At 39.7% G+C, this 27328-nt stretch overlaps 1 protein-coding gene across 2 annotated transcripts in view; it reads right to left on the bottom strand.

The window, feature by feature from the left end:
- Window positions 1–1463: 1463 nt before the first annotated feature.
- CLEC3A (C-type lectin domain family 3 member A) overlaps window positions 1464–27328 on the bottom strand; it is a 63450-nt gene continuing 37585 nt past the window's right edge. Inside the window, exons 1-3 of one of the 2 annotated variants that reach the window (XM_044663255.1) lie at window positions 10363–10633; window positions 5129–5212; window positions 1464–2085 (exon numbers count right to left, since the gene is read on the bottom strand). In XM_044663255.1, the coding sequence (XP_044519190.1) occupies window positions 1694–2085; window positions 5129–5212; window positions 10363–10471 (585 nt within the window). In that variant the 5' untranslated portion in view covers window positions 10472–10633 and the 3' untranslated portion in view covers window positions 1464–1693. Of the gene's footprint in view, window positions 2086–5128; window positions 5213–10362; window positions 10634–27328 lie in introns of those variants that run through there. The other variant, XM_044663256.1, reaches the window with a different exon arrangement.

The raw sequence follows: 27328 nt of genomic DNA, 5'->3' as shown, positions 1-27328 counted from the left end.
TAATAAAAGGGTGGTTATTCCTCTCTTTTCTGCCTACATGTGATTCATTGTGTTTTCCTTGATTATTGCACTGGATAGATAGAAGTGTTGAATGAGACATGGTGAAAGGATTCTGGGAATGACTGGTGAGGTGGTCAAATAGATCAACCAATTGATCTTGTCTGCTTCCTGAGAAATGCCAGGGAAACAGGCATTTTTGTCTAGAGGGTTGATAACTATCATCTTTTCCAGTGGGATTTGTAGCCTGCTTAGATGGTTGTGGCCTGAATACCATAATGATATATGTTAAGGAGGCTGCCTGGTAAGTGACATCAATGACGTTGGAGTCCTAGGACCCAAGTTTTTAATGCTGTCATTTAATTCAGCAAATCACTTCCTCTCTCTAGTTCTCAGTTGCCTCGGCTGTAGAATTGAGGTAATAACGTTTGTGCTCTTTATATCACAGGATTGTTCTGAGGAAAATGTTTTGTCATACTTAAAATGTTGAGGATTGGGGAATTGTTATGTTATTTAAAGGAATAGTAATTGACAAGAAGGTCCCCAGTCTTCCAGCCTCGACCCTCCTGTGAGGGAGATGGTACAACTCTAAGGATCTCCATATTATAAATGAAGAAACTGAGGCTCCAATGCCTTGACCATCAAAATGATTTTTCTTGGCAATCTGGTAGCTAGAATTTAAATTTCTTATTTAGGAATAAAGATAATTTAGTTCTTCAATAGCTTAATAGTTAATACTTGGAAATTGTCTAAGCTTGAGATACAATGAACTTGGAGTCAAGAGACCAGAATTCAAACCAAAAGCTTTAACACTTACTGTTATCTGTATAATCTTGGACAAGTCAGTTCCTTTCTCTGAACCTCAGTTTCTTCTATAAAATGGATGGCACTACATGATACTTTTCAACTAGGCTTTCTCAATTAAAAAGGTACATGGCTAGATAAGAATGTCTGACAAGTACTGGTGACTAATAATACTTTATTTTCTAGATCACTCTAAGGTGACAAAGAACTTCTCCCACTTTATGAGTTAGATTGTACAAGTTTTTCTGCCCTCTTTTTACTAGTGAAAGAACTGAGGCTAAAACTGCTACTGTGACTTGGACAAGGATATAAACCAAATAAGTACTAATGCTAGAATTCAAACTCAGGTCTACCAGTTACAAAGCCATTACTCCTTCTTTGATTCAGTCAGAATGGATAAGTTCTAGACACTTCTTCTAAGTTGCTGAAACTGGTGGTTCCTCACATTCTCCTTACTCCTAAATAATTAGAAATCTTATTTCTCAAATTGTCATGCTTTTGCTCAAGAAGTTTGACTAAACTTTGCGGGCAACTGGTAGATTTCAGAAACTTTAATGTCAATTATTCTTTTATTAAATAATAACTATAATGGTTTTGACTTCAATTTTTCTTTCAATACTATCCCATAGTCTGGAGCTGAAATATTTGACAAAAGTGAGTTCCAATAGAAAGATTTTTAATGATGTAAATATTGCAAGATAGATATTTACAAGATCACACAACCATGCAGATGACATGTGGTCAACTGGATAAATCAACAATTTTGTTCTAATCACAAATATGGCATGGTTTCCATTTTTGCCTTTCTGAATCTTGTGGATGAGCAGCGTCTACCAATGAAAAGGGTCAATACTGCATTCTGCCTAGAAGCTTTGTGTTCAAGAGATGCCATCTAGGGAATGATGAATTCACATATGTATCTCTTACTGCTCCTACAGGCTTCATCGCTCCACTTTCCCTGAGCTGCCTGGGAGAACAGGGCACAGTTTTCTCTCTTTCCGCCACTGGGTTGTGCACGATCCCAGTTGAGAAAGGTAATGGCAACACCATTGACATCAACAAATTTGCCTTCATTAACCATGTCATTAATCCCCAGCCAAAAATCATTAATGCCTGGCAGGCTCTTTTTTCCATAGTCTCTCAGGGCATTGATTTCATCAGTGTTCCTGGGAATGACCAGCGTCCCACCTTTGGCAATGCAGTCCTCATTTGCCTCGTGGAAGTACTTGGAGCTCTCAGATGCCAGGTAACATTTTTTGTGTACTTTCACGCCTCGGAGGCAGACTGTGGAGAGAAAGGGGTTGGCAAATTAAGGGGGTACTCCAGGTATCACCTAATATAGGGGTATTCTTAATCTGGAGTCTGAACTTATTTTAAAAAAATTTATTTTGAAACTGTATTTCACTGTAATTGGTTTCCTTTAAAAGTTCATGTATTCTATTTTATTTATTTTAAAACATAATTCTGAGAAGGGGGTCATAGAACTCCCTGACTACCAAAGGGGCCAAAGACACTAAAAGAGGCAAGAACCTCTACTCTCAATGAAAATGACCAGTTGATACCTGAAGTAGAATCCCTCTTAAGTCATCATTGACAAGTAATTATCCATCTTTGGCTTGAAGACCAAAAAGGGGAAGAATATATTAACCATTGAGGTAATTCATATGTTGTGAATATTAGGAAGTTTTTTCTCACAATTAAGAAAAATATACCCCCCTCCTCCCAGTTTCTTCAATTAATCCTCATTTTGGAAGCAGTTCTGACCCTTGTATACTATAAAATATTAGAAAATGCTTTTCACATTCTTAAGTACATAGAAAGAGCTGTGATTTCATCTGTGAAGGTGACAGTCCACCAAAGAATATCACAAACTCTGTTACAACTTAGTAGGTGGTTTCACGAATTACTAGGGCCAAAAAAACTGTCACTAGTGGTCAACTTTCTAAAGGTGAAACTCTCTGCCCTGGGGTTGACCAGGTATTAAGCAGTCCCTGGCCAGATGATCTGCTTCACATCTCTCCAGACATCTATGCTGGTTATCTTTGTGCCATCTGTCATACCTCTAATATGACTGGATTGGATCTTCAGAAACCAAGCCCTGAGAGCAGAAATCCGTTTTAATTTGGAATTCTCAGTGAGTGAACATGTACTCTCCTAGCCTGCTATATCTAGTTAGTCCCAAATTTCATAACTCATTCATCCAGTCATTCTGGCCATTTTCTTGCTGATTTCCTTGTTGCATACACATCCTCTCCCAACCTCAGTTTCCAACTCTTGCTCTAGGAATGGGATTCAACTCAATATTGTTATTGCTTTCAAAAAGGGTATAGTAATTGACAGGTTTATGGCCCACTCACCATCTCTGAGACTCTCTAGGACAAAATATACTCTTCCCTGGCTGCTATTTCCTTATATTTGTTGCATTCTTCAATAATAGGGGTGTTTGTGGGGGTCTTGACCTTTTTTTTTGTAATGGACCTCTTTGACAGTCTAGATATCTATGGGCTAATCTATGGGCTCCTCAAAAAAATTATTTTAAAGTCATAAAATACTTAGCTTTGTAATGGAAATTGTTAAAATTTGTAATAGAAATTATTAAAATATAGTTATCAAAATATATTTTAAAATAAGTTGATGGACTCTAAGTTAAGAAACTGTGCTCTATTTGAATAAAAGCTCTTTAAAAGAAGGGACTGTACTGCTTTTATACTTAAAATCCTCAACACTTAACACAGTGCCTTGGACACAGAAAGCACTTACTAAATGCTTTTCATTCATTCATTTCTTGGATGAAAAATATAGTATATGTTGCCAGGCTCAAGCGCAAAGCCTTTCCATCTTGGAAAAGCCCATCAGAGCTTGTGTTTCTTGGGTATAGTCTTTAAGAGCCCATGATAACCCCTACACCACCATACTCATAGTAGGTTTATAAAAAATTTTCATTAAATGATTTGTCTTATTTCATTATTTTGAATTGAATAGCTATTCCTTAAAATATCAACCTGAATATTATGTAGTATAGTAGATATAATGCTCATTTAGGATCCAGGGCACCTGGGTTCCAGTTCAAGCAATTACACTAATTAATCGTGAGCTAAGTCACTTTCCTTCTCCAGGCCTCATTTTTCTCATTTGGCAAATGGGACTAATAATACCTGCTCTGCCTGATTCATGCATCTGGCAGGAGACTCCAGTGGGATAATGGATGTGATCATGTTTTATAAACTGTAAGACACTAAGCAGATGGCAGAGGTCTCACCCACCAAAGCAGAACACCCAGTGAATTATTTGGTGGGCCACAGAGCCAAAGCCAGAAGTCAGACCCTGAAGTAGAGGAAAAACCGATTGTAATTTTTTTTAAAAAACCTCTTAATTTGCAGTTAATTCCCTGCAGAGAAATATCAAAGAAATTCTGGCTTGACCAGGGATCTTTGGACACAAGCAATGGAAAGAACTCTGCATTTGGAGACATAAGACATGGATTTGAACCCCAGATCCCCTCTTCTAAGCTTTATTTCCCTCATTTAGAAAATGCTAATAATAATTCTTACATTTATTATCTGATAAGACTGCTGTGAAGAAGGCTATTTGTAAAGCACAAAGTGCTCTGTGTGGTCATCAGCAAAGGTAGCTGGTGGAGTCAAGAAGACTTGAGTTAGAATGTAACCTCAGATTCTTACTAGCTGTGGAACTGAGCATATCACTTCACCTCAGTTTCTTCAACTGTAAAATGGGTGTAATAATAGTTCTTACCTTGTAGGATTGTTGCAAGGATCAAATGAGAAAATAATTGTAAAGTGCTTAGTACATTCGGTGCCTGGCACATTGGAGGAACTATCTCCATGCATATCCATTCCCCCCTTAATTGTGAACCTGCTCTATTTGCTTTTAAGACTTATTTATCCTTGGTGTTGAATTTTGTAGAAATTCAGGTTTTGGAGGCTCTGTTCTCCCTTCTCCTCATTCACTGTAGTACAGTGGGAGAATCACTAGATTTGAAATCAAAAGATTTAAGTTTGAATCTGAGTTCTCTTTAACTCTCCATGTGTCCTACAGAAAGTCACTTCTTTTGGCTATAGTTTGGTCTTTTGTAGTCAGTGATTTAAGTTAATAAACACTCCTTAAGTCCCTATTATGTGCCAGGAACTATGCTAAACCTTGGGGATTCAAAGGAGAAAAAGATGACAGTTCTGTAAAATGAAGCCAATGAAACTCATTCATTTCTGAGGTTCCCTCTAGCTCTGACATTCTGTGATCCTTTGATCGCAGATCTCCAGTGATGTCTTCTACCTTTCAGCAAGAAGGTGCCCATGGCACGCATGCTTACCTGTCTGCAGGGCTTGCATTTCCTTCAAGGCATTTACTTCTCTCCAGAGCTTCTCCACCTGTGTCTTTAGGTCACCATCCTTTTCTTTTGTGTACATGAGAAAGATATAAGACATCAATATAAAAGAATGTTGAGAAGCAGTTTGCTGAAAAAAAGATGCCAACAGGCAGTCACAAAGGAAAATACCTTGATTCATATGACCCACAAGCAAATGATCATGAGAAGTTTCTTTGAAGGACTTAAACGAGGCAATGCTGTGTGATTTGGGCAGTCATGTTCCCTTACTAAATCTCAGTGTTTTTTCTCTTTAAAATGGAAATAAAAATATCTATCTCATAAGAAAAACAACTGCTTGATCGCATGGGTCGGGGTGGACATGATTGGGGGTGTGGACTCGAAACCACCACACCAATGCAACCACCAACAATTTGGAAATTGGTCTTGATCAAGGACACATGACAAAACTAGTGGAAATGCGCATTGGCCATGGGTAGGGGAGGCGTGGGGGGGGGATGAAGGGGAAAGGAGGAGCATGAATCATGTAACCATGTTAAAAATGAATATTAATAAATGTTAAAAAAAATATATCTATCTCAGAGGGCTATCTCATAGTTGCTTTAGGGAAGTCCCTTCTTCTCTGCGATCCTTAGTTTCCTTCTTTGTAAAAAGTACATGTATTTGCACTATCTACCCAATAGGATGGTCATGAAGAATAAATGATGATAATGTATGAAGAGTACTTTGTAATCCTTATAGTAAATGATTTAGAGATGGAAATGATCAAAGAAATCATTTAGTTCAACCTTCTCTTTTTATAGAAGAAGAAACAGAGGGACAGAGAAAAGAAATTATTTGCTCAAGACCAGATAGCTAGTAAACAGCAGAAGTGAGATTCAAACCAAGTTCTCTGATTAAACCTTGTGCTTTTTGTGCCATACTGAGTTGCTTGTTAAAACACCATTCAACTGCAGTCTATTGTTGTTATCATTTTTTTATTACTAGTGTTGGAGTACAATATCCTTTACTGAGCGGATTACTCATGACCTACAACAGGTTTTGGAGTGAGATTTTTTATTCATGCTATACATATCTACACATAGACATCTCTATGTACATACATATATCTATGTAAATCAATATTTATGAATCTATATAAAACCAGATGATCATATGTAAGTAAAAATTTGTTACATATAAAAATAACACATTACAATAATTATTAAACACCCACTGTGTGCAGAATATTATGCCACGTCCTGATTGTCAGAGAGTTCACAGCCCAGCTGGGGCTAATCTACCTCTTTCGTCATGAGCATGACCGATAATAATAACACTATTAACTCACATTTCTGCAGTGATTTAAGGTTTATGAATTGTTTTCATCACAACAACATTTAAAAATAGGCAGTGGGAGCATTACTGGTGTTCAACCAACAATTTTTAATAGTTGGTGTTTATTTTGAGCTTTGGACAGAAGAATCACAGCCATGAATACATCCACGTCTGAGGTTATTAGAGGAGCAAAGTTGTGTGTATCTCTGTAAGCTTTCTGCTTTTCCACCTGTTCATTTTGACCACTTCCCCTCATAGAGCCAAGACATTGTGACTTGCTCTCTTTTCCCTCATCCCTGCTAAGTGGGTTTCTCAGTGTTAAAGGGGATCAAGGCAGGGACAGTCTCCCTCCTTTCCAACAAACATGGTGTCTGATACACACACAAAAAAAAAAAAGAAAAGAAAAGGAGAGAAAAGAAAAGGAAAGATAAGAAAAGAAAAGAAAAGAAAAGAAAAGAAAAGAAAAAAGGAAAGGAAAGGAAAGGAAAGGAAAGGAAAGGAAAGGAAAGGAAAGGAAAGGAAAGGAAAGGAAAGGAAAGGAAAGGAAAGGAAAGGAAAGGAAAGGAAAGGATGCCAAGTGCTTTACAAATGTCAGCTCACTTTTTCCTTACAACAACCTTCGGTGGTTAAGTGCTATCATCATTCCCTAAATAATTTACTTAGGGTGACAGTTAGTCAGCTGTCTGAGTCCAGACGTATTCAGATCTTTCTGACTCCCAAATTTAGCACTATATCCACTCTACCACTGAGCTGTTCCCTTTTGTGCTTGGTCCTGTGAATTCAAATACAATGAATGAAGCAATCCCTACTGCCTAAGAACAAGGGTATGTTTATATATACACAGTATGTTCATTATATTTTTATTATATGATGTATTATATATACATTATATTTTATGCATAAATCACATTACATATTTTATGTATATTATATTGTACATTCATTATATTTTTATATGTAACAAATTTATACTTACATATGATCATCTGGTTTTACATAGATTCATAAATATTGATTTACATAGATATATGTATGTACATAGAGATGTCTATGTGTAGATATGTATAGCATGAATAAAAAATAAAAGCGAAAAAGTTTAATATAAGAAAAGGAAGACATGAGTGGTGTAAGGGATTGGCTTATTCTAAAAGGAGGTGCTTGAGGTGCATCTTGAAGGAAGAGAGGGAGTCTATGAGGCAGAAAAGAGGAGTGAGTGCTTTCCAGGTATGGGGGAGGTCTAGCGCAAAGGCATAGATTGTCCTGTGTAAGGAGCAGAAGGAACATCACTTTGGCTGCAACACATCATGTGGGATGAAGAGCAATGTCCAATCAGCCTGGAAAGATGGTCTGGGGCCAGGTCGTGAAGGGCTATAAAAGAAGTTCCATAAAGAAGCTTATATTTGATTCTAGAGGCAACAACAAGCCACTAGAGTTTTTGAGTAAGGTATGAGTATCTTTGGTTTCTAAGATGCTGAGACCAGATTACAAAGTTCTTCACAATGTGATAAGGAATGAAGTAAAAGCATTAGAGAATTCAGCCAGTTCAGAGGCAATGTGTCATAGTGGAGAGACTTCTGGATTTAAAATCGGAGAACTTGGGTTTGAGACTTCAGTCTTGCCCCTCACATTTATTTGAAGGTCACATCCCTTACCTTCTCTGTGCCAGAGTTTTACCATATGTAAAATGAAGAAATAAGACTAGACGATTTCTAAGGTCTCTTTTAGAAATAAGATTTAGATCTATGAAATACAAAATATGTATTTTTTAGCTCTATTGTATAACATTCAATGGTAAAAAACATTACTGATCTTTGTCCTACTCAGTGCCTGTTATTTAGACTTCTCGGTAAGACTCATGGGTACTTGTAGTACTCTTTGTTGTAAAAAATGATTCTTAAGATTAACATCAGGACAGCTAGATTTTAATGTCCTAAGTTAACTGGGTAAGTCTAGATAAATCCCTTTCTCTATCAGAATCTTAATTTATCTATCTGTAAAATGAGAATAACAATTCTTGTATTCACAATGGTCTCATTTCTTTGCAAACTACAAAGTGCTAGAGAAATGGAAGCTAGTATTGATATACCTTATATCTTAGATATGAGTAATTTGAGGCTCAGATAGAAGAAGAGACTTGTCCAGCATTATGGAGCTCATAAGGGATAGAGCTGAAATTGGAATCTTGGTTTCCTAGCTCCAAATCCAGTGCTTGTCCCATTATATCAGAAATATCAGGAATTTGAACCAATAGAGGCAACCTAACATAAAGCAAAGAATATTGAACAGAGGATTAGCCAACTCAAGTGCAAATCAGTGCTCTGGCATGAACTGATGGCTTATATTGGGCACGTCCCTTCAACTCTCCAAGTCTTACATACTCCATCTGTAAAATGATACCATTAAGCTCAGTGCTCTCTAATGTCCCTTCTACCTCTGACATTCTGTGTTCTTATTCCAAGTTTCTTTCCAATTCTCATTTTCTATGTAATCTAAGGTCCCTTCCAATTCTACTATCTCTTCTTCCAATTCTGATGTAATCTTATAGACTGAGCTGAAAGGGATCTTTAGAGACTCTTCACTTTATAGGTGAGGGAACTGAGGTTTAGAGAGATGTAATTTGCCCAAGATCACAGAGCTAATGAGGAGCAAAGACAGGACTTGAAGCAGTCTTCTTTCTCCCACTGAAGGTTTGTTTCCACTCAGTCTCTCGTTATGTTGTGTTGTATAATCCAAAGACCTTTCAAACTCTGATCTAGGAATTCATACTGTGTTAGGATATACCTAGAATTCTAGCAACCTGGTTCCCCAAACTGAGTCTTAGGCATTGGCATTTTCCACCTCTCTGACTTCTCAGAGAACCTCCTTCTGTATCAGATGATTAAGGTCCCTGTCCCAAAGAAATCCCACTCAGGGGTCTTGTTTTCTTCAGTCTAATGTTAAGAGACTGCAAAAAAAAAATCATTTGAGCAGTGAAGACTGAACCTTGAGATGTAGCCACGATAAGTTATCTATCTTGGTCACACATAGAGACAGGACAAATAGACACAAAAATTGATCAACATATACAGTAATGTTCATCCTCATTGGCTGGCCTCAGACATTAGCAGCAGCTGCAGCACCATTTTGCAAAGGTCTTTTAAGAAGGACAAAATGGTGGTTATATAAACTTGCCACATCATCCATTGCTCTCTACATTCTTTCTTTTCCTTCCCTTCCTTTCCCCTCCAGCCTCCTTCTTACATTCTCTCACCAGGAGAAGTTGGAATTAGACTTTAGGAAAATGTACTAGGAAATATGAAATGATCTAGAAAAACTTATAGACATTCAAGGCTAAGCTAATAGTTACAAAGATAGCGAACTGAGGACATATATTATATATTAAATATAATCTGATTACAATAATATAATTAATAAAATTAATATAGTATCTATAACATATATTATAATTATGGAAAGAAAAACATAAGTGACTGCTTCTTGGCACATCAACATTTATACAGTGTCTTGTGTGGCTACTGGCTCTATTCTTGTCCTTTGTTTCTCTCATTCATAAAATATTCAATTCTGGATCAATTACTAATGAAGGAAAATTGACAAGAAAACATAAGAACCACCTTTCCCTAATAATTCCCTAAAGGCTCTAGAATTACAGAAAGAAATATGGAGGAATTTTGATCCCTCCCCTTCACTTGGATCTTTGATAATTTTTCCCCTTCAAAATATATCGTAAAAAAAAAAAAAAAAACAAAACACCAAGGCTACAGATATCAGAACTTAGAACATAGAATGTTAGAACGAGAAAGGATCTTAGAAGAGAAGGTCAGCAATGGCACGTTTATGTTCTAAGTTCCTCCCCAACACTTTCATTTCATGAATCACTTAATAAAAAGGAAAATGGTTACCTTTGACTCTGCGTTTGCTGTGTTTTCTGGCTTTTAGCTTGGCAGGCTGGCTTTGATCAAGCAGTAAAATAATAATGAGGATGAAGACCCCAAAGCCATTATGGGCCATGTCTTTCCAAGAAGTATCAGGAGACTCAGGAGAAGCTGGGAACAAATAGTGCAGCTCAATCGTCCTGGGCTTTATAAAAACGAACTAGGGAAGCTGGCTCTTCTCCTTGCTGACGAAACTAGTCAAAGTGCTTCTGTTGGCTGGAGTATAAGGTGGCTCCTTGTTCTCCCTCCACAGGTTAAAAAAGCCTCATTTTGGCTACATTTCTTGGCTGATTTGCATTTTGACAGATGATTTTTCTCTCTGGTACATCAAATTCGTCTGTTTTCCCCCCAGTATTCCCAACCCTCCCAGAATACTGGCATGTTAGGGAAACCTATTTTTCAGAGTATTGGACTTTTAGCTTCTGAAACTAATAGTCCTCAGTGATAATCAAAATAACAATTCCTATTTAGATAGTACTTCAATGTTTATAAGATGCTATTTTTTAAAACCTTTACCTTTTGTCTTAGAATCTAAACTAAGTATTGGTTCCAAGGCAAAATAACAGTAATGGCTAGGCAGTTGGGGTAAAGCGACTCACCCAGGACCGCACAGCTAGGAAGTTTCTGCTCCTCTATCCACTGAGCCACCTAGATACCCTACAAGATGTTTTCCTCTAAATGTCATATGGGTTAGTTTCTCTACTTTGCAGTTGTGGAAACTGAGGCCCAGAGTTATAAAATGAATTGCCTAGGATTGTGATTTGTGTTAAAGGCTAGAACTCAAAGGTCATGTCCTCTGATTGGAAATCCAGTGTCCTTCCAGCTATATACTAAACATAATCACTGGCACAAAAGCCCCTATTTATCAAATATATATTTAAGCAGAGGCAGCTAGGTAGTGGGTAGAGTACCAGGTCTGGAGTCAGGAGGACCTGGGTTCAAATCCGACCTTAGTCACTTCTTATCTGTGTGACCCTGGGCAAGTCACTTAACCCCAATTGCCTAGTCCTTGCCAAGCTTTTATCTTAGAATTGACACAAAGACAGAAGATAAGGATTATGAATATAAATGTAGAGCTCCAAGGGATTTTAGAGTTTACTTAGTTAAGGCAAATCAACAAGTATTTATTTTTTTACTTGTTAAAAAACTTTTACCTTCTATCTTAGAATCAATTCAAGTTTTAGTTTCAAGGTAGAAGAATGGCAAGGGACAGGCCATGGGAGTTAAATGACTTGTCCAAGGTCACACACCTATGGTCAATAAGCATTGATTAAATGCTCATTGTGTGCTAGGCACTGTACTGAGCATTGGGAACACAAATATAAGCAAAAAGAAGTAGACTCACATTCAAGGACCTTATGTTCTCATCAGATAAGATGATATATAAATGGAATACAGATGGGAGAATCTGGATGGCAGTCTGGTAAGAAATAAAGAAATGGCTAGCCTGACTGTCCTTCTTACATGGAAGTTGTGGGAGAAGCCACCAATCAGAGGAAGGGATAGCAAATGCTGAAGATACTGCTGAGGTATGAATTCCTGGACTGAAGCGATCTTCTAATATGTACATTTTTCTTTTTCTTTCTTTTTTTTTTAATTTTATTTTTATTGTCATGCAAAACACACTTCCATATTGGTCATTGTTGTAAGAGCACACTTGTACATAACCAAAACCCCCAAATAAAACCATAAATACACTGATGTGAAATACAACAGTTCTTTGTATGTAGATAGCATTTTCCATCGTAAGTCTTTCAGGACTGTCTCAGATCATTGCATTGCTGAGAGTAGCCAAGCTTTCACTGATAATCACCATCCAATATTGTTATTATGTACAATGTTCTCCCACTTCTCTGCATCAGTTTCTGCAGATCTTTCCAGCTTTTTCAGAAATCATCTTGCTTATCATTTCTTCTAGCACAATAGTATTCCATTGTCTACATGGATCACAATTTGTTCATCCATTCACCAACTGAGGGATAGCCACTCAATTTCCAATACTTTGCCATATGTGCAATTTTGGGGGGTCCAATGAAGAAATTGAGCCCTTAGTCTGGAGGAAAAATGAAGTTAGTCCAAGTTTATTGTCTGAATTTTTTGTTAGAAAATTAAGACCTAGAAAAGATAAAAAAAGGAGCTGAAAACCTCTGTGGGGTTGGGAGTGGAGCATGATGAAGTCCTACAATAAGATGTTGTTCAATTGTTTTCAGTTGTGTCTAACTCTTCATGACCTCATTTGGGGTATTTTTGTCAAAGATCCTGGAGTGTTTTGACATATCCTTCGCCAGCACCTTTTATACATGAGGAAACTGAAAAACAAACAAACTGGGTTAAGTGACTTGCTCAAGGTCACACAGGTAGTAAATGTCTGAGGTCAGATTTGAACCTAGGCTGCAGTTCTGGAGCTCTCTCCGCTGGCCACCTAGCTACCACCCCTGCAATAAGATAGGAAATGTTAACTTGACTGTCCTGGGCATCTTCCTTAAATGCAGTATGTAGGAGGAGCTCTCCAATGTCCACCCTCCATCCTCTCTGATCAGAGGGTGAGAGGAGCCCCAGAGGTATGGGCTTCAAAGTTAATGTGATCTTGCAGGAAATTGAGTTTCTGGAGATCATGATGAAGTCCAAAAGATCAGGCAAGTAAGAAATGAAGAGACAACCCTGAACACCCTCCTTAAATGGAGGATCTATGAGGTCACACAGTTGTGAGTAGACTATGTTTGGGGATGTGAACCCAAGTCTCAACTCCAAATTTAATGGGGTTTTTTGGGGGGTGGGTCAGGGTACTCAGTGAGCCAAGCTGCCTGCTCCAATTCATTCTTCTTCCCACTTCCAAAAAGTCCTACGCAAGTCCTGGAAGAAGTTGGCTGGCACATAAATGATGAAGTGCATGTTATGAATATTTGCAAATGTTGGATATCAGAATTTTTCCTGTATACCTAGAAATCATGAAGAAGCTTTGTTCCAAAGAGGTCCCCTTTATCTAGATTTCTCAGTAGAGTAGGGTATAGTATGGCCAGAATCTTCCATTTGCCTTTTATCCCAAAAAGCATGTTATCTCATCACTGGGAAAATGTTTTCTTAAATATTTATAGATAAATTTTGCAAAGGAATTTTCTTTGAATAATCGCTTAATAGAAGTGAGATAGTTATAATAAGAACAATAATAGTAATAGCTAACATTAATATAGCATCTTAAGGTTTGCAAAGTTTACAAATGTTAATTCATTTGATTCATGCTAAATAACACTATGCAGATTTCCAACAGTAAGATAGCTTTCTCTTTTCTGCCTATTAAATTTAATTGGAGTTGGGGAAGTAACTTAGTGGATAGAGAGCCAGGCCTGGAGACAGGAGGTCCTGGGTTCAAATTTTACCTCAGATACTTTCTAGCTGTATGACCCTGGGCAAGTCATTTAACCTCTCCCCCCCCCCCCCTTGCCTAGCCCTTACTTTTCTTCTGCCTTGGAACCAATACTTAGCATTGATTCTAAGACGGAAGGTAAGAGTTTTACAAAAATAAAATAAATTTAATTTTGGGTCCAGTTTGCTGTTCATTCACAGAATCCATCCAAGAAATACAAGCTGATAGACTAAACCCATGGGTACCACTTCATATCATAAGTAAGACAATAGTCATTTGCTATTCATCTACTTTTTCCTATCTAGGTAGTTACAGTTAATTAAATATGTGTGTATATTAATTAAATATGTGTATAAATATAAATACATGTATATATTTATATACATATATACACATACAATTATAGAACTTATTTAGGATGTTCTACAATGTTCTAGGAGTTGATGCAATCAGAATAATGCCATCCCAAACCTTCCCATCTATAAGAATTCCTTTTTCCACTTGGATTTTTCACTGCTCTCCTCGAAAACAAATATCCATCTTTTTATCACCAATATTCTTTGGGTGATGCAATATGGCTATCAAGCAAGGAATACCATAGTCTATGATTTAAGTTGTTAGTTGTTCGAAGGGTAGCAATAGTGAGATGATGGGCCTGGAGCAATACTGTCAACAAAGAACTATTAAGGATAAGTGGCAAAAAAAGAGATAAATAATTGGTAGAGGGAGTATGCTAGACATCTAGGGACTGTAAAAGATAAAAGATGTAAGATGTGTACTCTACTGAGAAATCTAGAGAAAGGGGACCTCTTTGGAGAATATACAGATGGGCATGGACAAGAGCTACAGAGGATGTAAAGGCTTTTGTGAAGTGCAATCTGTATTATTAGGGAGAAACATAATATGTTTAAATATATAATTATAATATATCAATAAAGTGTCACAATATGTAATTACATATAATGTAATTTAATATTATATCACATTATGTTTATTATATATCACAGATACAGAATATTCAAGATGTTAAAATAATAATAATGTACCTAACTCCATAAAAGGCCAGAGGTATTGAAGTGTTAAAGAGAGAATGAGTTTTCTATCACTAGAAGTATTCAAGTGGAGGATGGATGACCAATCAGCTCAAGTTGTGGACTTTAGAAGAAAATTTGGCTCAGCTTCCAATAGAAGACTTCTGAAGTACCTTCCAACTCTGGGAAAGCATGATTTTAGTTGGTGAAAATGGACATCAATATAAATTTGGGATGGGTCAATGTTATCTTTGGATTGGACACTCATCTTTGATTCAGCAGATATTTTTATTACATCTCCTAAAATTCCTCCTGGGAAAAACACTATGAAATGGTGATTTCATGCCATGGGAAGGTAGCAGTGGAAAAGATTGGGTTTCATTTGAATCTGGCTTGCATTCAAATAGAATATGTTTTTTCTTCTTCAATAATGTATAATTTTTTCCCAATTACATGGAAAAACAATTTTAGATATTCATTTTCTAACATTTTGTGTTCCAAATTCTTTCCCTCTCATTTTTTGCTCTCCCCACCCTGAGATTGTAAATAATTTTATATTGGTTATAAATGTGATATCATACAAGATATATTTCCATATTCATCACACTGTTCAAGAAGACACATTTTTTAAAAATCATGAAGAAAATAAAGTTAAAATGATATGTTTTGATCTGCATCAAATGGGAACTGTTTATTCCTTTCTCCATAAGAAATCCACAGAAATCCTCTGCCATGACCAACACTATTCTGCAAACAAGCTGGAGACAGTCTTTGGACTTATTTTTTTCCAAAACGCAGGGACAGGAGGAAGATTGGTGTAATGGAAAAAATGCCAGAATGGAAGCTAGAAGTCATAGGTCTATGTTCTAGGATGGATACTACCCAGCACTGTGACCATAGACTGGCTTTTCCTCCACTGTATTTAACAGGAAGGTTTTGGATTAGAGGATCTGTAACAACATCCAACCAACATGCATTAATGCCTGCCATATGCAAGGTCCTTTTAGGCTCTGGGATTACAACATATACACAAATAAGTAAATACAAAGCATTTATAAATAAGAGGATAGAAAGATCTTCCATTGGAGGCAGAACCTGAGCTGAGCCTTGAAGAAAATTAGGGTTTTAAAGAGATTACAAAGTAAAGAAGGAGAGTTTCAAGCCTTGGAAATACCATGTATATGAGAGACTGAATGCCATCTTGTGCAATAATAAATGGGCTAGTATGATGGAAACATGGAGCTCATTAGGGCAGTAATGTCTAGAAAAATAGTCTGGAGCGAGACTGTAGTTTTATATACAATATACAGAAGTTCATTTCCTTGCTGGTCCTCTCTCCCTGCTCTCTTCCCGCATCCAACAGAAAACTATTAAAAACTTTTGAGATGGGAAATGACAAAGTCATACTTATATCATAGGAAACTAGACACTAGAAGACGGAAGATTAATCAGGAAGCTATTTAAGCAGTCCAAGTGAGAGGTGATAATGGAGTGATGATAATGAACAGAGGTGACAGGCATGTGCGTAGAGAAAAAGGAGACAGATGCAAGATTTTGTGGAGGGAAAATTGACAAGATTTGGCAACTAATTGGTTATCAGGTTAAAGGAAGAATGAAGATTCAGGGATGATTTTGGGGTTGTGAATCTAGATGACTGGAAAGATTGTGGTGTATTAAACAGAACTAGAAAGTGGAGGAGGCACATTTAGAGGAAAATATTATGTTATGTTATGCACATGTTAAATTTGAAATATGTGTGAAATTTGCAAGCAAAGCTAATAGATTATTGGTGATATGAAACTGGAATTCAGGGGAGAGATAAGGGTTGGATATGGAGGTGAGACAGCTAGGGGATACAGTAAATAGGTTGCAGGATTTGGAGTCAGGAAGACCTGAGTTTAAATCTAATCTTACATATTAATAGCTATGTGACTCTGGATAAGTCACTTTTCTTTCTGCCATAATTTATTCACTTGTAAAATGGAGCTAAAAATAGTACCTATTTCCTAGGGTTATTATGATGGGATAAGATGAGAAAATAAGTGTAAAGTACTTGGCAAATATTAAAATTATATATATATTCTATTATTATTAAGTTTGTGATTCATCTGTGTAGTGACAATAATTGAAGCCATCGCAGATGATGAGGTTAGAAAAATAGACAGTGGAGAGACATGATATAAGAGCCTAGCTTAGACTCCCTGGTGAACTTAGGGAGTAGGTCATAGCTGATGATCCAGCAAAAGAAACTGAGGAATGAGTAGACAGATAGAAAGAAAATCAGGAGATCAATGCAAATGAAAAAGCTGAGGGAGTACTGAGTATCCAATGGGGTAGGTGGCTTAAAAAAGAGAAGAAAATGTTTGGAACTGATGTTATGGATTAGATAGTCCCTCACCAGCAGAATGTAGAGCCTGGCCCTGGCACAAAGCTCCTATGCAAGAACGAAAGTTGGAAAAATGAATACATCAAAGAAAATTTCTGCCATAATAATTTATTATTATAAATTTCTAGATTTCCCCCAAAGGAGAAACATCTTCATAGTAAATGCAAGGATCACCTACAAAGATGACATGAAACTTAGAAGAAATGAAGCAATAGACAAAAAAAAATAAATGATCTTTATGAAAGAATTGAAAGGAAAATTAATATCTTAGAAAGTGGCAAATTTTACCCAGGGAATGGAATCCTGAGGAACAAAATAGACCCAAAAGAAATCAATGACTCCATCAAACAAGAAATATCAAAAGATTGAGATAGACAGAGGAAAAATATAAAATATTTGATATAAAAATTTGACCTGGGAAACAGGACAAGAAGAGATAATTTAAGAATATTGGACTCCCTAAAAATCATGATTTTGAAAAAATAATGGGGCCAAAGGTAGATGCCAGAATATCACTGTATAAATGTTTGTAAGCTAATTCTAATTATTTGTGCCATTTTCCCTCTTACAGTGACTCATATTTGTAATAATAATAAAAGAAGTAACGATAAAAAAGAAAAAATAATGGATACAGTATTTCAAAAATTCATAAATGAAAATTACTCAAATCTATTAGAACCAGAAGGTAAAATAGAAATTGAAAGGTTTGTCAATAACTTTTTGAAAGGAGTTCCAAAAGGAGAAGTTGCAGAGATATTATAGCCAAAATCCCAAAGTCCTATGTCAATGAAAAAAATGCTGCAAACATCTAGAAAGAAGCACTTCAAAAACAAAGGAGCTATAATCAGGATCGCATAAGACCTGGAAGGTTCTATAATAAACAAGAGGAAACGTTGATATACAATATTTCAAAATGCAAAAGAGTTAGATTTCATCAAGGAAGATGGCACAGTAGAGAGAGCATTGACCTTGGAATATGAACCCTGTGGTCAAATCCTACCTTTGACACTATCTATGTGATTCTGGAAAAGTCACTCAATTAATGATAACCTAATTTTCCTTATCTGTAAAATATATTTACTTTCTAGGGATGTTGTGAGAATTAAATAAGATAGCATATGTAGAGTTCTTTGCAAACCTTCAAGGACTATAGAAATGCTAGCTATTGTTTTTATTAACCAAGAATTACATACTCTGCAAAGCTGAATATAATTTAAAAAGGGGAGGGGGGAGAAGGTTTTTTTTTTTAATAGAATAGAAGAATTTAAAGCATTTCTAATGAAATTACTAGAAATGAGTAAGGAATCTGAAATACAAATACAATAGTCCAGAGGAATCTAGAAAGATAAATTTATTTTTATAATTGGAAAGAGTTATATGATGATATAGTGTTAGTGTTCTGAGAGAGAGGAAGCAAGCAGCTTTTAGAATCTTAATATTTTCTGAGGATATAGAGAAATTTAAATAAGAAAACCCAAGATCCTTGGAGTGAACTGGTTCTTTCCTGAGGGTCTGAAAGAGGGGAAGAGAAGGAACAAGGAATAAAATGAATATTTTAGTGTGGAAAGGCAGATAAAGAGGGTGTAACTTGGTGTTTTTCACAATTGGAGTACATGATAATAGTATACAAACACTGAAGAAGAGATGGCAGCACAAGGCATCAGATAAGCCTCACTCTTATCTCAAATAGACGAAAGAGGGTTGAGCACACATACACACACTAATTGTTTCATATAGGGCTTCAATAGGGAAACAAGCTGGGATAATGATTGGAGAAAATTAAAAGGGGAGATAATACCAGGGAGGAATAGTTGCAAACAAGACAAACTTTCAGAAGCTGGAGACTAAAAAGGGATAAAGAAAAAGCAAAGAATTAGAATCTAAGGAAGGAGCTTATATCACTGTTAGGGACCAAGACTTTAAGAAAAGATAGTCACTCTTCTAAGAATAGATATCATTCACTCTTCTAAGATAAGATATTGATCATAGGTCCAGCCATGCTTGGAGACAGTAAGACGCCACCAGAGATTTTCTAGGCTCCCTTTCCGCGTTCCTTTCCCCCTTAGTATCGGCCGACCCCCTTCTGCCCTCAGCGTATATATTCTTGTCATAGATCTACAATAAACGAACCTTGCTTCCACCAATACAACTCTATGTCTTGCGCGCAAGGTCTCCCCTCTTATTCCCCTATGGGTATTTAGGTTGCCGTTTCCCCGGACCCCTCGGTTGTGTCCGGCTGGACCCGGACAGTGGCGCCCAACGTGGGGCAAGGCGAAAACGGCTTACCGGACAACTGAGGAGCAGCTGTCGCGGCCTCGAAGACGTAACGGGTAGAGGCTGAGCAAGACGCCTCGAGGTAGGGTAAGTTGTCCCATCCCCCATAGGCATTTAAAAATCAAGAGTGTTTCTAAAAAAGGTATGTGTGTGTGTGTGCAAGGAAAGTGGAAGGAATACGTGTGCATGATGGGAAAAACACTCTCGAAGGAAACAGTGTTCGTGACTGAACTAAAACATAGTCTTAGGAAGAGAGGCAGCAGAATAAAAAAGAAGGACCTGTTCAGGTTCTATGGCTTGATTCGTGACTTTCTTAAAGAAGCCGACACGAGTCAACAAGTCTCGCACCTCCTCAGCTTGGCCGAGGACGCTATCTTAGAATCTAAGATAAAAAATGAAGAACCAAACTCGACTAAAGAACAGAGCTCGCCCCTCCAGGGGAATGAGCGTCCCTCGTCTCTTTCAGAGGAACCTATCAAAAATCCCTCCCTTGAGGAGCCCCTTGTTCCCTCTAAGCCCAGACCACGCCTTTATCCAGTCCTATACAGGGACCCTCCTCAAGATAGCACACTTAATCTGGCTTATCAAGCAGAGCTAGAGGAGGAGACAGCCCGCTACCATAACAATGGCCCTCTGAGGAATAGACCTCCTCCCTACAACCTCCCATCCCCCACCATCCAACTTGCCCTCCCACGTGATTCCTCTGACTCCAAACCAGAGGAAGAGGGGGAGGAGGAAAGCGGATCCCGTGGAAATTCCAGGGCCACAGATACTTCAGGCCTCCCTCACCATCATCGGCCAATTTATAAAAAATTAAAAATTAAGCACATTAAAGACCTGCATTCGGCAGTCAAAAATTATGGCCTGAATGCCCCTTTTACACTCTCCATCCTAGAAGGGCTTGGAGGAGAGGGACACATGCTCCCCTCAGAATGGACCAAAGTTGTGCAATCTGTCCTATCCCGAAGGCAATTTCTAATCTGGAAGGCAGAGTTCTTAGAAAGGGCAGAACATCAAGCTAGGCTCAACTTAAAAAATGCCCAGACAGCTAATTGGACGACCGACAAGATTGTCGGCCTTGACCACTTTGCATTAGAGAACCAACAGATGAGGCTGCCTCCCGGCTTACTCATGCAAACGGCGCACGCCGCTATGGCCGCATGGCGGGCAGTTCCTGCCACTGGCTCTGTTACAGCACCTCTCTCGAAAATCCTTCAGGGACCCAATGAGCCCTACGCGCAGTTTGTTGCAAAACTCCTTGAAACTGCTGAGAGAGTCTTAGGTCAGGATGGGTCAGACAACCCAGTGGTTAGACATTTAGCGATTGAAAACGCTAACTCTGCCTGTAAGGCAGCCTTAAAGGGGCAAGCTAGAGATCTTGATCTAAATGGGATGGTACGCCTATGCAGTGATATTGATGCATATGACCACAAACTAAACAAGTCCATCTCCTTAGCCATCGGGGCAGCCATTCAGGCCTCTCGCCCCACCACCCCCCGAAATTGCTTTAAATGCGGGCAACCTGGCCATTTCGCCCGTGAATGTCCCTCTAACCAGACTCCCACCCCCCTTCAGGCTCTAGCCCAAAGACCACCTCCCAGCGTTTGCCCTAAATGTCGAAAGGGTCGGCACTGGGCTCGAGATTGCCGAGTCAAACCTCAGAACTTTTCCCCAATGTCGGGAAACGGGATGCGGGGCTCCCACGGGAGCCCCTGCCCAGTTCCCTTACTGGAGCCACAGCCGGCAGCGCAGGCCTGGACCTCTGTGCCGCCTCCACCCGAATATTGACCCCTGAAGAAGGCCCGGTAGTCCTCCCCACCGGCAAATTCGGACCACCGCCTCCTGGCATGTTTTTCTTGGTCATCGGCAGGGCGCTCACCACCTTACAAGGTGTAGTTGTGCACCCCACCCTTGTTGATAACGACTACACAGGGGAGATAAAACTTATCATAGAATCTCCTCACGGTCCAGTTACCATTCCTGCTGGTAAACGCTTAGCTCAGGCCCTCCCCCTCCCCATGATAGGCGATTTTCCCGCCGCAGCCCAAAAACGAGGTCCTTCCTCACCCGGCTCTTCCAACATTTATTGGGTACAACAACTTACTGATCAAAGGAAAAACCTTCACAGGGCTGCTGGACACAGGGGCAGACTCTACTGTCATCTCCCAGGCTCATTGGCCCCGAGCCTGGCCCCTTCAACCCTCAGCCACCCACCTGTCAGGAATAGGTCAGATCCAAGATACCCTCCAAAGTACTAAGCTCCTCCATTGGCAAGATACTGAGGGCAATAGTGGCACTACCCGTCCCTATGTAGTCGCGGGACTCCCCGTTAATCTCTGGGGCAGGGATATTCTGGCCCAGATGCGGCTCCTCATGGTGAGCCCCAGTGATACTGTCACCACCATGATGCTGAAATCTGGGTACCTCCCAGGCAAAGGCCTTGGCAAGAACGAACAAGGCATCTTACACCCAATATCCCCCCCAGCCCAAAACGATAAAGGAGGTCTTGGGTCAAAAAAATTTTTATAAAGGTCACTGATCCCCCTGCAATCCAGGCAGATAAGATCACCTGGAAGTCCGATTCCCCTGTCTGGATTGACCAGTGGCCTCTAACATCTGAGAAGGTTCAAGCTGCCCTAATGCTAGTGCAGGAGCAACTCTCTCTTGGACACCTTGAACCTTCCTTCCACTTCCCCATGGAATACACCTATTTTTGTTATTAAAAAGAAATCGGGGAAATGGAGACTTCTACAGGACCTACGTGAGGTCAATAAGACCATGCTACCCATGGGGGCTTTACAGTCAGGCCTTCCATCCCCAACTGCTATCATTTTCCATTCCCATAGTCAATTCCCCATCCCCCTCATTGACACAGCTCCAAGCTTGAGACTTTAGCATTGCCCCAGATAAAATTCAAACTCAAAGCCCAAGAAACTCTTTATCCTTTAAGTGGCAATCAGACTTTGCTTCTTGCTCACGCCCTCTTTGTTCTCAATTTCCTCACGCTGGATGCCGAAGGGCGTTCCGCTGCTGATCGCCACTGGAATCTGCATACTTCATCTAATCTGGCCACAGTCCTTTGGCGTGACCCCGTCACGGGCCTCTGGTGTGGCCCGGACCCCGTCATTTTCTGGGGAAAGGGCTCCGCCTGTATTTTTGATAAAGCGGCTAATAATGCCCGCTGGATTCCATCTAGACTGATTAAACCTTTCGCCCCTGATACTAACCCTCCTAAGCCAGGGAGAAGTCTTTTTCTTCTTCCTTTTTCAGAACCACAACCCTGAGGACATCACAGATGGGACCCCAGATCCTGAACTCGTTTTCTCTGGCGGTTTACATCATCTACTCCACCTTCCTTCCAGTCACCACTTCCAGTCCTCATCTCCTGGTCCAACAACGATGGGAGATCATCAATCCAGTTAATCAAGCCATCATTACCTCCGTTTCTTCTTCCCAATGGCCCCAATGGACGTGGTTTCCTTCCATTCCGGTTGATCTTTGTGCCCTAGGCGCCCCCCAAATGTCCTCAACCCACTACTGCGCCCCCACCCTCCCTGGTGTGCCTAGCATCCTGGATTACTGGACCCAATACACTCAGTTTCCTCTATATGGCTGCCCTGGCTTTGATCAGCCACCACACTGTGGGGACCAGACAGACGGATTTTGTGCAGCCTGGGGATGTGAAACAATTGGCACTGGATATTGGATCCAGGCGAACCAGGACTTGATAGCAATAACCCGCAATCTATCCAGTCCATCTGTGTGCACCCCCAGTCCTCCTAATTGTAATCCCCTCATTATCACATTTACCAACGCGGGGAAACGAAGTGTTAAATGGACAGATGGCTTGACTTGGGGTTTACGACTCTATAAGAAGGGCGGTTTTGATGATGTTCTCCTTTTCACCCTCCGCCTCCGTGTGCAGCCCCTCATTGTTTCTGTTGGTCCTAACATCATCCTCTCGGATCAATGACGCCCCTTTTCCCCTAACCCCCAGCCATTACCGGCTCCCACGCCTCTCCCCATCCCATCGGTTCCCCTTTTTTCCCCTTCAGCTCCAAATCCCTCCTCCCAGTTACAGCCCCAGTCACAGCAAGGGTCCCTAAATATTCCCGGTACAGCAGACAGATTTTTATCTCTAGTATCAGGTGCCTACACTGCCCTGAATGCTTCCAGGCCAGATTTGATGATTAAGTGCTGGCTCTGTCTGAGTCCACAACCCCCTTACTATGAAGGTATTGCCTATATGGCAGAGCCCAATGAAACAGTTCTAGCTTCCCCGCGCTGCGCCGCCTTTCCTCGCCGTCTCACCCTTGCTGAAGTCTCTGGCCGTGGCCTTTGTTTAGGCACCATTCCCCGATCTCATGCCCACTTATGTAACTCCACCCTTGACCTCCCCCCTTCCCCTTCCTTTTTGGAAGCCCCGAATAATGGCTTTTGGGCTTGCAATACTGGCCTCACCCCTTGTATATCTCTTCTAGTTTTCAATACCTCCTTTGAATTCTGTGTTCTTGTCCAGCTATGGCCACGTATCTCTTTCCACAGGGACGACAGTGTGGCCTCCCTCCTCTCCCCCTCTCCTAGAACACGTAGGGAACCCTTTACTACTTTAGCTATCCTGTTAGGTCTCGGCGGTCTTGCTGCAGGCATTGGCACTGGCACTACTGCCCTTCTCCAGACCCAACACTTGGCCGCTCTTCAGATGGCCATGACAACCGATTTAGAAGCCCTTGAAAAGTCTGTCACAGCCCTGGAACAATCACTCACTTCTCTGTCAGAGGTAGTCTTACAGAATAGGCGCGGTCTTGATCTCCTTTTTTTAAAAGAGGGGGGATTATGCGCAGCCCTCAAAGAGGAATGTTGTTTTTACGTTGACCATACTGGCGTAGTAAGGGAATCTATGGCAAAGTTGCGTGAACGGCTAGCCCAGAGGAAAAGGGAAGCCGAGGCACAGGAAGGATGGTTTAATACCCTTCTCAGAGGTTCTCCTTGGCTCTCCACTTTAATTCCCACTATTATTACACCTCTCTTTATATTTTTATTGATCTTAACCTTTGGCCCTTGGGCCTTCCAACGTCTAACGAAATTCATCAAAACTAACGTTAACTCAGCCCTTGATAAGTTCCCTATGGTTCAATACCATCGTATTGAGATGATGGACACAGAACAACCTTGTGACACTCGTTTGCAGTTTTCCAGCAGGGCGGTAACCCAATGATGGGAGTAGCACAGGACCTCAACCCTTGATGGTTGAGTAACTCCCCCTGTGTAGCCTAAGACAGGGGCCGTCGCTGCCAATCTCACTTATGGATTGACCAGGGAACACAAGGTGTCTTAGGAAAAACTTCTGGTGTTAAGACAGACTTGGATTGAACAATGACCAAAGGTTAATAAACTTATTCCTTACGCCTTTCTATTTAAAAAAGAAAGGGGGATTTGTTAGGGACAAAGACTTTAAGAAAAGATAGTCACTCTTCTAAGAATAGATATCATTCACTCTTCTAAGATAAGATATTGATCATAGGCCCAGCCATGCTTGGAGACAGTAAGACGCCACCAGAGATTTTCTAGGCTCCCTTTCCGCGTTCCTTTCCCCTTAGTATCTGCCCACCCCCTTCTTCCCTCAGCCTATATATTCTTGTCATAGATCTACAATAAACGAACCTTGCTTCCACCAATACAACTCTATGTCTTGCGCGCAAGGTCTCCCCTCTTATTCCCCTATGGGTATTTAGGTTGCCGTTTCCCCGGACCCCTCGGTTGTGTCCGGCTGGACCCGGACATATCACTTCTTATACAATTAGGCAATTGCTAAAAAAATTATGAATATGAATGTAACAGATAATATTATTGCACTGCGAAAAACTAAGGATGATTTCAGAGAATCTTGGGTAGAATAAACTGTTGCAAAGAGGGGAAGGGAGGAGAAAGAGAATAATATATACAAGAAAGGAACATCGTAAAGAAAAACAGTTTTTAAAAACTTAAGAATTTTGATCAATGCAATGATTAACCAAGTTCTCATAAGACTTTTTTTCTTAAACCCTTATCTTCTGTTTTAGTAGTCCCAAGGCAGAAGAGTAATTAGGGCTAGGCAATGGGGGTCTAAAAGTGACTTTCTCAGGAAGGAATTGCCTGAGATTAGATTTCAACACAGGACCTCCCATTTCCAGGACTGACTCTCTATCCACTGAACCACCTAGCTGCCCTTCTCAGAAGACTTTTGATGAAACCTATTACATCCTGTCTTGATTGTTGTTAAGTCATTTCAGTTGTGTCTTAGTCTTCCTAACTCCATTTGGAGTTTTCTAGGCAGAGATACTGGAGTGGTTCACCATTTCCTTCTCCAGCTCATTTTATAGATGAGAAAACTGAGGCAAACAGGATTAAGTGATTTGCCCAGGGTCACACAGCTAGTAAGTGCCTAAGGCTGGATCTGAATTCAGATCTTCATGACTCCAGGCCCAGTACTCTAACCATTATGCCACTCAGTTGCCCAAATATATCTGGACAGAGAGGTAATGGATCTCATATGCAGAAGATGATGTGTTTTTAGAATACAGTCATTATGAATATACTTTTTGTTTAATTACGCTTATTTATTACAAGGGTCTCTTCCTCCTTTTAGCAATAATAATGTCCTCCCAAAAGACCAACAAAACCTTTTAAGAAGTAGACAGAAGAACTGAAAGAAATTAAAAAGGAAGTTTAGATAAGCAGTAGAGTTTTGAAAGTAATATGTAGAATTTATTGCAGGGTAAAAACCCTGCAATAATAAAAACAACAGTTTTTAAGCAAGTATTTGAAATGGAGATTCATGGTTTTATTATTAAAATTCTCTGGAGACTATATCTTAATTTATAATAATTTATTAAAGAATAAAAAGCAAGCCAGAGAAAGAAAAGGCATCAACCACATGTGTCTGACCATTCCCTTAGCAGCCCCTTTCCCAAGATCACTGTGTCAGCTCAGAGCCCTCAGAACCAGGTGCTCTGGTGCTCCCTTAGCCAACCCCCAGCCAGACTGTAAATGCTCCCAGTGCTCCTTTAGTCAACCCCAGGCTGGCAGTCTCCTAGCCTCCTCCCCATCCCACCCACAACCAACTGGACAGCCAGACCATGGATACACCAGTGCTCTCTTAGCCACCTCCTCTGTCCACAATTCTGAAGCAAGAAGGACCTACTTCCTTCCCCTACTCCAGTTTATCCTCCTCCAGATGTCCCTTTCTCAAGTCCATCTGATATGGAGAGCTTCAACCTCAGTCCAGACAAGAGGAGGGTCTTCCAGACTCCAGAAGTCAGTCATAGTCCTTAGAATGGCTTCACAGCATCTTCTCCCACCATGTTAGGGAAGACTCCACCTATTATCTCAGAGGTATATGGTTTGAAGGTTCAGAAATAAGATTTTTTTGCTTTAGAATCAAAGGCTGTCTCAGAGTGCCAAAAAGGGTGTCCAGGCTAGTGTTGACTTTCCACCATGGCTTTATATAGAATTTTTTTGTTTTCTGGTATGTATATTGAAATGCTCTTTTTTTAGAGGTATTAAAGTTCAAAACAGGCATTTTATTTAAGTGCCTACTATATAACAGGCACTATGTTAAATGATGAGGATACAAGTACAAAAGGGATAGTCTCTGCCTTCCAGGAGCTTACATGCTTTTAAAATTAATTTTTTAAATGAACAAACTTTTATTTTCTCTCCCTTTTACCCCCAAAGTAAAACAAAACCCCAGTAACAACTATGCATCATCAAGTAAACCAAACTTCTTTTTTTCTTTTTAAAATATTTTTCCATGTTTCCATATTTCATTTTCTTTCCCTCCCCTCTTCCATTCCCCTTCCTAGATTCAATAAGCACTTCCACTGAGTTATACAAATG

The sequence above is a fragment of the Gracilinanus agilis genome, chromosome 2 (genome assembly GCF_016433145.1).
Source record: "Gracilinanus agilis isolate LMUSP501 chromosome 2, AgileGrace, whole genome shotgun sequence".
NCBI classification, from domain to species: domain Eukaryota; kingdom Metazoa; phylum Chordata; class Mammalia; order Didelphimorphia; family Didelphidae; genus Gracilinanus; species Gracilinanus agilis.
The sequence above is the reverse complement of the archived record's forward strand: the minus strand, read 5'-3'. Positions and strand labels throughout refer to the sequence as shown.